This window comes from Salvelinus namaycush, unplaced genomic scaffold, assembly GCF_016432855.1.
Source record: "Salvelinus namaycush isolate Seneca unplaced genomic scaffold, SaNama_1.0 Scaffold2204, whole genome shotgun sequence".
Taxonomy (NCBI): Eukaryota; Metazoa; Chordata; class Actinopteri; order Salmoniformes; family Salmonidae; genus Salvelinus; species Salvelinus namaycush.
This window is the reverse complement of record NW_024059014.1, coordinates 1-12,341: the sequence shown is the minus strand read 5'-3', so window position 1 is coordinate 12,341 and position 12,341 is coordinate 1. Positions and strand designations below refer to the sequence as shown.

Sequence of the window (12,341 nt, the reverse complement as noted above, 5' to 3'; positions counted from 1 at the left end):
TACATGTAGGTTTGTATTGTTCTAGCTAGATAACACCATCATACCAGAAGTGTGCTGTGCATAATGAAACATAGCTGTACACTGTAGGAATTGCTAGGCCAGCGCACCTGCTATAACGTTAGATTGTTGCACTGATGAACGTGACCATTTTGCTCTCATAATTCAGTCTCTCTTAACACAGTTGGCAAGAAATGAAAGTGAAAGAATTCCAGCTAGCATTGTGTTTCTACTGTAAAGAGGTGACTTGGCTTTGTCGAGTGTTTTCTACTTCGTTGTGAAAACGGACATCATGCTCAGAAAGTTGGACGCTTTATGAAAAGGTGTTTTGGAAGATGACCGTAATGATTCATGATGAACCAGGGAGAGAAGACCACAATTAAGTGTCTTGTGTCTGAATTATTTGTGAATTTGTGTCCTTAACCTGTCTGATCGTGTTCTGTGTGTTGGTTACCTAACCCTGTCCGTCGGTCTCTCTCTCCCAAGCATGAAACTGCGTGTGAGGATAAACAAGCAGACCAGCAGGGTGAAGCTGGAGGGAGAGGAGCCCACTCTGACAGAGCTCAACGTTCAAATCAGAGAGATCCTTCTGCCTTCACATGGACTCAGGTTAGTCCCTCAGGTTAGTTAGTCCCTCAGGTTAGTTAGTCCCTCAGGTTAGTTAGACTCTCAGGTTAGTTAGTCCCTCGGGTTAGTTAGTCCCTCGGGTTAGTTAGTCCCTCGGGTTAGTTAGTCCCTCAGGTTAGTTAGACCCTGAGGTTAGTTAGTCCCTCAGGTTAGTTAGACCCTGAGGTTAGTTAGTCCCTCAGGTTAGTTAGTCCCTCAGGTTAGTTAGTCCCTCAGGTTAGTTAGTCCCTCAGGTTAGTTAGACCCTCGGGTTAGTTAGTCCCTCGGGTTAGTTAGTCCCTCGGGTTAGTTAGTCCCTCGGGTTAGTTAGACCCTCGGGTTAGTTAGACCCTCGGGTTAGTTAGACCCTGAGGTTAGTTAGTCCCTCAGGTTAGTTAGTCCCTCAGGTTAGTTAGTCCCTCAGGTTAGTTAGTCCCTCAGGTTAGTTAGACCCTCAGGTTAGTTAGTCCCTCAGGTTAGTTAGACCCTCAGGTTACCCTCAGGTTAGTTAGATCCTCAGGTTAGTTAGTCCCTCAGGTTGGTTAGATCCTCAGGTTGGTTAGATCCTCAGGTTGGTTAGACCCTCAGGTTGGTTAGACCCTCAGGTTGGTTAGACCCTCAGGTTAGTTAGTCCCTCAGGTTAGTTAGTCCCTCAGGTTAGTTAGACCCTCAGGTTAGACCCTTAGACCCTCGGGTTAGTTAGACCCTCAGGTTAGACCCTTAGTCCCTCAGGTTAGTTAGTCCCTCAGGTTAGTTAGACCCTCAGGTTAGACCCTTAGACCCTCAGGTTAGACCCAGAAATGTTCTCCTTCTGTTGCTAAAGGGCAATTCCACGGTAGACTCAGATTTTCACTTTAAAATGTCTGCCGAACAAAAAAACATTGATTTCAAAGTTTACCAAACCATACAACTCTATGCACAAGGACTACTTTTAAACATGTCCACTGAACATTTCACAAAAACACATTTAGAGGAAGAACTAGGCAGAAACTAAGTTTGCTAACAGAATAAAACTGAGGGAGATTTTACTGTAATTCTGTCACCAAACTGTGCATCTGGAGTTTTTCCAGTCAATGTGATCTTTTTAAATGTATTGTGTAAGTTGTTCAAAGCAGTCATTGTTCATAGTTGTATGGTTTATTAAACTTTGAAATCAATGGTTTATGTTTGGACTTGACCAGATGCTATCTCTCCTCTGTCCCCCACAGCCCAGACACAGAGTTCACCTTGTCCCTGAACGGTGCAGATGTTCTATCTGACTCTGGTCAGACTTTGTCCTCCTGTGGCATCGTCAGTGGGGACCTGGTCTGTGTCATCCTGCCTCCATCTGTGGCTGTACCCTCCACCGCCTCTACCCCCTGCGCTGCCCCTGCTCCCTCAGCCCGCCAGGCTGTGCCCTCAGGCTCCCCTGCTTCCTCCGCTGCCTTTGCCGCCTCAGCCCGCCAGGCACCCAGCAACAGCAGTAGTAGTACTGGGCTGTACCAAGCTGTACACCCACCAGCCAAACGCTCCAGTGAGGTGAGCCTTCAACTCCTAACACCAGTAGTATATTATATTACAGTAGTGTATATATATATATATACACATATATATATATATATAGGAGTAGTATATTACAATACAAGTATTCAGACCCCTTGACTTTTTCCACATTTTGTTAAGTTACAGCCTGATTCAAAAATGTATTCAATTATTTTTTTCTCTTCAATCTACACACAATACCCCGTAATGACATCACAATACCCCCTAATGACATCACAATACCCCCTAATGACATCACAATACCCCCTAATGACAACACAATACCCCATAATGACATCACAATACCCCATAATGACAACGTGAAAACAGGCTTTTAGAATTTTTTGCAAATGTATAAAAAAACAAAAAACAGATACCTTATTTACATAAGTATTCAGACCCTTTGCTATGAGATTTGGGAATTGAGCTCAGGTTTATCCTGTTTCCATTGATCATCCTTGAGATGTTTCTATAATTTGATTTTAGATCTACCTGTCATAAATTAAATTGATTGGACATGACTTGGAAAGGCACACACCTGTCTATATAAGGTCCCACAGTTGACAGTGGATGTGAGAGCTAAAACCAAGCCATGAGGTCGAAGGAATTGTCCGTAGAGCTCCGAGACAGGATTGTGTCGAGGCACAGATCTGGGGAAGGGTACCAAAACATGTCTGCAGCATTGAAGGTTCCCAAGAACACGGTGGCCTCCATTTTTAAAAGGAACCACCAAGACTCTTCCTAGAGCTGGCCGCTCGGCCAAACTGAGCAATCGGGGGAGAAGGGCCTTGGTCAAGGAGGTGACTAAGAACCTGATGGTCACTGACAGAGCTCCAGAGTTCCTCTGTGGCAATTGGAGAACCTTCCAGAAGGACAACCATCTCAATCAAGCATTTATGGTAGAGTGGCCAGATGGAAGCCACTCCTCAGTAAAATGCACATGACAGCCCGCTTGGAGTTTGCCAAAAGGCACCTAAAGACTCTCAGACCATGAGAAACAAGATTATCTGGTCTGATGAAACCAAGATTGAACTCTTGGCCTGAATGCCAAGCGTCCGTCTGGAGGAAACCTGGCACCATCCCTACGGTGAAGCATGGTGGTGGCAGCATCATGTCTGGAGGAAACCTGGCACCATCCCTACGGTGAAACATGGTGGTGGCAGCATCATGTCTGGAGGAAACCTGGCACCATCCCTACGGTGAAGCATGGTGGTGGCAGCATCATGTCTGGAGGAAACCTGGCACCATCCCTACGGTGAAACATGGTGGTGGCAGCATCATGTCTGGAGGAAACCTGGCACCATCCCTACGGTGAAACATGGTGGTGGCAGCATCATGTCTGGAGGAAACCTGGCACCATCCCTACGGTGAAACATGGTGGTGGCAGCATCATGTCTGGAGGAAACCTGGCACCATCCCTACGGTGAAGCATGGTGGTGGCAGCATCATGTCTGGAGGAAACCTGGCACCATCCCTACGGTGAAGCATGGTGGTGGCAGCATCATGTCTGGAGGAAACCTGGCACCATCCATACGGTGAAGCATGGTGGTGGCAGCATCATGTCTGGAGGAAACCTGGCACCATCCATACGGTGAAGCATGGTGGTGGCAGCATCATGTCTGGAGGAAACCTGGCACCATCCATACGGTGAAGCATGGTGGTGGCAGCATCATGTCTGGAGGAAACCTGGCACCATCCATACGGTGAAGCATGGTGGTGGCAGCATCATGTCTGGAGGAAACCTGGCACCATCCCTACGGTGAAGCATGGTGGTGGCAGCATCATGTCTGGAGGAAACCTGGCACCATCCCTACGGTGAAGCATGGTGGTGGCAGCATCATGTCTGGAGGAAACCTGGCACCATCCCTACGGTGAAGCATGGTGGTGGCAGCATCATGTCTGGAGGAAACCTGGCACCATCCCTACGGTGAAGCATGGTGGTGGCAGCATCATGTCTGGAGGAAACCTGGCACCATCCCTACGGTGAAGCATGGTGGTGGCAGCATCATGTCTGGAGGAAACCTGGCACCATCCCTACGGTGAAGCATGGTGGTGGCAGCACCATCCCTACGGTGAAGCATGGTGGTGGTGGCAGCATCATGTCTGGAGGAAACCTGGCACCATCCCTACGGTGAAGCATGGTGGTGGCAGCATCATGTCTGGAGGAAACCTGGCACCATCCCTACGGTGAAACATGGTGGTGGCAGCATCATGTCTGGAGGAAACCTGGCACCATCCCTACGGTGAAGCATGGTGGTGGCAGCATCATGTCTGGAGGAAACCTGGCACCATCCCTACGGTGAAGCATGGTGGTGGCATGCTGTGGGGATGTTTTTCAGCAGCATGGACTGGGAGAATAGTCAGGATCGAGGGAGAGATGAACGGAGCAAAGTACAGAGAGATCCTTGATGAAAACCTGCTCCTGAGCACTCAAGACATCAGACTTGTGCGAAGGTTCCCCTTCCAACAGGACAACGACCCTAAGCACACAGCCAGGACAACGCAGGAGTGGCTTTGGGACAAGTCTCAATGTCCTTGAGTGGCCCAGCCAGAGTCCGGACTTGAACCTGATCGAATATCTCTGGAGAGACCTGAAAATAGCTGTGCAGCGACGCTCCCCATCCAACCTGGCAGAGCTATAGGAGTGCCAAGATTGTAGCGTCATACCCAAGAAGACTCAAGGCTGTAATCGCTGCCAAAGGTGCTTCAACAAAGTACTGAATTACGGGTCTGAATACTTATGTACATGTGATATTTCATTTTTTTTTTTTTTTATAGTCTTAACCTGTTTTTGTTTTGTCATTATGGGGTATTGTGTGTAGATTGAGGGGATATAAATGATTTAATCCATTTTAGAATAAGGCTGTAACATCAAAATGTGGAAAAAGTCAAGGGGTCTGAATTATTTGTGTGTGTGTGTGTGTGTGTGTATAAAATGTGTAAATCATATGATTTTGCGGTAATTCAATACCACTGAGTTTTGTTCAACTCTAATAGGACACTGCTGTTGACTTTCATCTCAGTACCAGCCGGTCACCATGGTGATTTGTGTTGTTGATCCAGGCCAGCAGCACCAGCAAGGGGGCGGAGCCTCAACAGGAAGTGGTCAGAGAGGAGGAGCAGGAAGGAGAGGCAGGTCGGTGGGTGTGGGAGCCCATGCTGTGTGGGGAGGCAGAAGGAGGGAAGGTCCCCCATTCCCTGGAGGTTCTCTACCACCAGGCTCAGAGCAGCAGTACCTGTGATGCCCTGATGGTGGCAGTGCACCTCCTGATGGTAGAGACGGGCTTCCTGTGCCAGGTAAGTCTCTACAGGAGACTGGGGGGAGAATCTCCATTGAATACTCCTCGCATCCTCTCTGCTTCCTCCTCAAAACCCCATTGGAGGAGAAGGTCAGGTGGGAGGGATCTCTGGCTTTCTCATCCAATGGGTTTGAGAAGGAGGCGAGGAGAGAGGACGCTAGGATCCCAAATGGCACCCTATTCCCTATATAGTGCACTACTTTAGACCAGAGCCCTATTCCCTATATAGTGCACTACTTTAGACCAGAGCCCTATTCCCTATATAGTGCACTACTTTAGACCAGAGCCCTATTCCCTATATAGTGCACTACTTTAGACCAGAGCCCTATTCCCTATATAGTACACTACTTTAGACCAGGGCCCTATTCCCTATATAGTGCACTACTTTAGACCAGGGCCCTATTCCCTATATAGTGCACTACTTTAGACCAGGGCCCTATTCCCTATATAGTGCACTACTTTAGACCAGAGCCCTATTCCCTATATAGTGCACTACTTTAGACCAGAGCCCTATTCCCTATATTGTGCACTACTTTAGACCAGAGCCCTATTCCCTATATAGTGCACTACTTTAGACCAGAGCCCTATTCCCTATATAGTACACTACTTTAGACCAGAACCCTATTCCCTATATAGTACACTACTTTAGACCAGAGCCCTATTCCCTATATAGTGCACTACTTTAGACCAGAGCCCTATTCCCTATATAGTGCACTACTTTAGACCAGAGCCCTATTCCCTATATAGTGCACTACTTTAGACCAGAGCCCTATTCCCTATATAGTGCACTACTTTAGACCAGAGCCCTATTCCCTATATTGTGCACTACTTTAGACCAGAGCCCTATTCCCTATATAGTACACTACTTTAGACCAGAGCCCTATTCCCTATATAGTGCACTACTGTTGACCAGGGCCCTGTTCCCTAAAGTGTGTGTGTGTGTGTGTGTAGGGCTCTGAGGGGCGTCCTGGTGAGATGCCAGCTGGGTGGAGGGCCCCAGGAGGGCTGTACAGACTGCAGTATGCCCATCCTCTCTGTGACGACAGCCTGGCCATGGTCCTAGCTGTTCCCATGGGACCCGTTCTGGTTATCAACGGTCAGTCTCACTGTTTCTCAAAGCTGGGGTCGGGTCCCAAATGGTGTCCTCTTCCCTATATGGTTTATTACTTCTGACCAGGGACCATAGGGCTCTATAGGGGGCCCTCTGGAAGGACCATAGGGCTCTATAGGGGGCCCTCTGGAAGGACCATAGGGCTCTATAGGGGGCCCTCTGGATGGACCATAGGGCTCTATAGGGGGCCCTCTGGATGGACCATAGGGCTCTATAGGGGGCCCTCTGGATGGACCATAGGGCTCTATAGGGGGCCCTCTGGATGGACCATAGGGCTCTATAGGGGGCCCTCTGGAAGGACCATAGGGGGCCATCTGGAAGGACCATAGGGCTCTATAGGGGACCCTCTGGAAGGACTATAGGGCTCTATAGGGGACCTCTGGAAGGACCATAGGGCTCTATAGGGGGCCACCTGGAAGGACCATAGGGCTCTATAGGGGGCCCTCTGGAAGGACCATAGGGCTCTATAGGGGGCCACCTGGAAGGATCATAGGGCTCTATAGGGGGCCCTCTGGAAGGACTATAGGGCTCTATAGGGGGCCCTCTGGAAGGACTATAGGGCTCTATAGGGGGCCCTCTGGAAGGATCGTAGGGCTCTATAGGGGGCCCTCTGGAAGGACCGTAGGGCTCTATAGGGGACCCTCTGGAAGGACTATAGGGCTCTATAGGGGGCCCTCTGGAAGGACCATAGGGCTCTATAGGGGGCCACCTGGAAGGACCATAGGGCTCTATAGGGGGCCCTCTGGAAGGACCATAGGGCTCTATAGGGGGCCCTCTGGAAGGACCATAGGGCTCTATAGGGGGCCCTCTGGAAGGACCATAGGGCTCTATAGGGGGCCCTCTGGAAGGACCGTAGGGCTCTATAGGGGACCCTCTGGAAGGACTATAGGGCTCTATAGGGGGCCCTCTGGAAGGACCATAGGGCTCTATAGGGGGCCCTCTGGAAGGACCATAGGGCTCTATAGGGGGCCACCTGGAAGGACCATAGGGCTCTATAGGGGGCCCTCTGGAAGGACCATAGGGCTCTATAGGGGGCCCTCTGGAAGGACCATAGGGCTCTATAGGGGGCCCTCTGGAAGGACCATAGGGCTCTATAGGGGGCCCTCTGGAAGGACCATAGGGCTCTATAGGGGGCTCTCTGGAAGGACCATAGGGCTCTATAGGGGGCCCTCTGGAAGGACCATAGGGCTCTATAGGGGACCATCTGGAAGGATCATAGGGCTCTATAGGGGGCCACCTGGAAGGACCATAGGGCTCTATAGGGGGCCCTCTGGATGGACCATAGGGCTCTATAGGGCTCTATAGGGGGCCACCTGGAAGGACCATGGGGCTCTATAGGGGGCCCTCTGGAAGGACCATAGGGCTCTATAGGGGGCCCTCTGGAAGGACCATAGGGCTCTATAGGGGGCCACCTGGAAGGACCATAGGGCTCTATAGGGGGCCATCTGGAAGGACCATAGGGCTCTATAGGGGGCCACCTGGAAGGACCATAGGGCTCTATAGGGGGCCCTCTGGATGGACCATAGGGCTCTATAGGGGGCCACCTGGAAGGACCATAGGGCTCTATAGGGGGCCATCTGGAAGGACCATAGGGCTCTATAGGGGGCCACCGAGAAGGACCATAGGGCTCTATAGGGGGCCCTCTGGAAGGAGCCTCTGGAAGGACCATAGGGCTCTATAGGGGGCCCGGCCCTCTGGAAGGACCATAGGGCTCTATAGGGGGCCCGGCCCTCTGGAAGGACCATAGGGGGCCCGGCCCTCTGGAAGGACCATAGGGCTCTATAGGGGGCCCGGCCCTCTGGAAGGACCATAGGGCTCTATAGGGGGCCCGGCCCTCTGGAAGGCAGTCTCAGTGTAGCTATATGTTTGACCCAGCTCTGCTTATCATTATTGATCTCATTGGTCTTCCCCCTGATTGATCGGTATATTGCTCCCCTCTGCAGCCACCCTGAAGATGAACCAGCAGGTGGAGACAGTGAGGAAACTGTCACTGAAACACTCCACCTATGTGACCGACCAGTGGACAGGTGAGTGTGTCTGGTGACTGACCAGTGGACAGGTGAGTGTGTGTCTGGTGACTGACCAGTGGACAGGTTAGTGTGTGTCTGGTGACTGACCAGTGGACAGGTGAGTGTGTGTCTGGTGACCGACCAGTGGACAGGTGAGTGTGTGTCTGGTGACCGACCAGTGGACAGGTGAGTGTGTGTCTGGTGACCGACCAGTGGACAGGTGAGTGTGTGTCTGGTGACCGACCAGTGGACAGGTGAGTGTGTGTCTGGTGACTGACCAGTGGACAGGTTAGTGTGTGTCTGGTGACTGACCAGTGGACAGGTTAGTGTGTGTCTGGTGACTGACCAGTGGACAGGTTAGTGTGTGTCTGGTGACTGACCAGTGGACAGGTTAGTGTGTGTCTGGTGACTGACCAGTGGACAGGTGAGTGTGTGTCTGGTGACTGACCAGTGGACAGGTGAGTGTGTGTCTGGTGACTGACCAGTGGACAGGTAAGTGTGTGTCTGGTGACTGACCAGTGGACAGGTGAGTGTGTGTCTGGTGACTGACCAGTGGACAGGTTAGTGTGTGTCTGGTGACTGACCAGTGGACAGGTTAGTGTGTGTCTGGTGACTGACCAGTGGACAGGTTAGTGTGTGTCTGGTGACTGACCAGTGGACAGGTGAGTGTGTGTCTGGTGACTGACCAGTGGACAGGTGAGTGTGTGTCTGGTGACTGACCGGTGGACAGGTGAGTGTGTGTCTGGGGACCGACCGCTGGACAGGTTAGTGTGTGTCTGGGGACCGACCGCTGGACGGGTTAGTGTGTGTCTGGGGACCGACCGCTGGACGGGTTAGTGTGTGTCTGGTGACCGACCGGTGGACGGGTTAGTGTGTGTCTGGTGACCGACCGGTGGACGGGTGAGTGTGTGTCTGGTGACCGACCGGTGGACGGGTGAGTGTGTGTCTGGTGACTGACCGGTGGACGGGTGAGTGTGTGTCTGGTGACTGACCGGTGGACGGGTGAGTGTGTGTCTGGTGACTGACCGGTGGACGGGTGAGTGTGTGTCTGGTGACTGACCGGTGGACGGGTGAGTGTGTGTCTGGTGACTGACCGGTGGACGGGTTAGTGTGTGTCTGGTGACTGACCGGTGGACGGGTTAGTGTGTGTCTGGTGACTGACCGGTGGACGGGTTAGTGTGTGTCTGGTGACTGACCGGTGGACGGGTTAGTGTGTGTCTGGTGACTGACCGGTGGACGGGTTAGTGTGTGTCTGGTGACTGACCGGTGGACGGGTTAGTGTGTGTCTGGTGACTGACCGGTGGACGGGTTAGTGTGTGTCTGGTGACTGACCGGTGGACGGGTTAGTGTGTGTCTGGTGACTGACCGGTGGACGGGTTAGTGTGTGTCTGGTGACTGACCGGTGGACGGGTTAGTGTGTGTCTGGTGACTGACCGGTTGGACGGGTTAGTGTGTGTCTGGTGACTGACCGGTGGACGGGTGAGTGTGTGTCTGGTGACTGACCGGTGGACGGGTGAGTGTGTGTCTGGTGACTGGACGGGTGAGTGTGTGTCTGGTGACTGACCGGTGGACGGGTGAGTGTGTGTCTGGTGACTGACCGGTGGACGGGTGAGTGTGTGTCTGGTGACTGACCGGTGGACGGGTGAGTGTGTGTCTGGTGACTGACCGGTGGACGGGTGAGTGTGTGTCTGGTGACTGACCGGTGGACGGGTGAGTGTGTGTCTGGTGACTGACCGGTGGACGGGTGAGTGTGTGTCTGGTGACTGACCGGTGGACGGGTGAGTGTGTGTCTGGTGACTGACCGGTGGACGGGTGAGTGTGTGTCTGGTGACTGATCGGTGGACGGGTGAGTGTGTGTCTGGTGACTGACCGGTGGACGGGTGAGTGTGTGTCTGGTGACTGACCGGTGGACGGGTGAGTGTGTGTCTGGTCTGTCTGTCGTTCCACAGGTGACAGCATCTGTTCTGTCTGTTCTGTCTGTCGATCCACAGGTGACGGCGTCTGTTCTGTCTGTCGATCCACAGGTGACGGCGTCTGTTCTGTCTGTCGATCCACAGGTGACGGCGTCTGTTCTGTCTGTCGTTCCACAGGTGACGGCGTCTGTTCTGTCTGTCGATCCACAGGTGACGGCGTCTGTTCTGTCTGTCGATCCACAGGTGACGGCGTCTGTTCTGTCTGTCGATCCACAGGTGACGGCGTCTGTTCTGTCTGTCGATCCACAGGTGACGGCGTCTGTTCTGTCTGTCGTTCCACAGGTGACGGCGTCTGTTCTGTCTGTCGATCCACAGGTGACGGCGTCTGTTCTGTCTGTCGATCCACAGGTGACGGCGTCTGTTCTGTCTGTCGATCCACAGGTGACGGCGTCTGTTCTGTCTGTCGATCCACAGGTGACGGCGTCTGTTCTGTCTGTCGATCCACAGGTGACGGCGTCTGTTCTGTCTGTTGTTCCACAGGTGACGGCGTCTGTTCTGTCTGTTGATCCACAGGTGACGGCGTCTGTTCTGTCTGTTGATCCACAGGTGACAGCGTCTGTTCTGTCTGTTGATCCACAGGTGACAGTGTCTGTTCTGTCTGTTGATCCACAGGTGACAGCGTCTGTTCTGTCTGTTGATCCACAGGTGACAGCGTCTGTTCTGTCTGTTGATCCACAGGTGACGGCGTCTGTTCTGTCTGTTGATCCACAGGTGACGGCGTCTGTTCTGTCTGTTGATCCACAGGTGACAGCGTCTGTTCTGTCTGTTGATCCACAGGTGACAGCGTCTGTTCTGTCTGTTGATCCACAGGTGACAGCGTCTGTTCTGTCTGTTGATCCACAGGTGACAGCGTCTGTTCTGTCTGTTGATCCACAGGTGACAGCGTCTGTTCTGTCTGTTGATCCACAGGTGACAGCGTCTGTTCTGTCTGTTGATCCACAGGTGACAGTGCAGCGGCCGTCTACACAGAGCTGAGGAAGTTGTCCCGGGTCTTCAAAGACCAGCTGGTGTATCCTCTGATAGCTTCAGCCAGAGAAGGTACTGGGATGTAGATATATAGTAGTTATTAAATACATAGTACTGGGATGTAGATATATAGTACTGTTATTAAATACATAGTACTGGGATGTAGATATATAGTAGTTATTAAATACATAGTACTGGGATGTAGATATTTAGTACTGTTATTAATAAATAAATAGTACTGGGATGTAGATATATAGTAGTTATTAAATACATAGTACTGGGATGTAGATATATAGTACTGTTATTAAATACATAGTACTGGGATGTAGATATATAGTACTGTTATTAAATACATAGTACTGGGATGTAGATATATAGTACTGTTATTAAATACATAGTACTGGGATGTAGATATATAGTAGTTATTAAATACATAGTACTGGGATGTAGATATTTAGTAGTTATTAAATACATAGTACTGGGATGTAGATATATAGTACTGTTATTAAATACATAGTACTGGGATGTAGATATATAGTAGTTATTAAATACATAGTACTGGGATGTAGATATATAGTACTGTTATTAAATACATAGTACTGGGATGTAGATGTATAGTACTGTTATTAAATACATAGTACTGGGATGTAGATGTATAGTACTGTTATTAAATACATAGTACTGGGATGTAGATATTTAGTACTGTTATTAATAAATAAATAGTACTGGGATGTAGATATATAGTAGTTATTAAATACATAGTACTGGGATGTAGATATGTAGTACTGTTATAAATGCATAGTACTGGATGTAGATATATAGTACTGTATTAAAACATAGTACTGTGATGTAGATATGT

The 12,341-nt window shown here is 50.7% G+C and overlaps 1 protein-coding gene across 1 annotated transcript; it reads left to right on the top strand.

The window, feature by feature from the left end:
- Positions 1-85: 85 nt before the first annotated feature.
- Positions 86-11,554, top strand: LOC120038470 (F-box only protein 7-like; the record flags this gene model as incomplete). Its single annotated transcript, XM_038984203.1, has 7 exons — positions 86-320; positions 484-606; positions 1,812-2,121; positions 5,188-5,421; positions 6,375-6,519; positions 8,478-8,561; positions 11,459-11,554. Coding segments are annotated over exons 1-7 (1,000 nt in total), but the record flags the coding sequence as incomplete, so codon positions are not given.
- Positions 11,555-12,341: the final 787 nt, after the last annotated feature.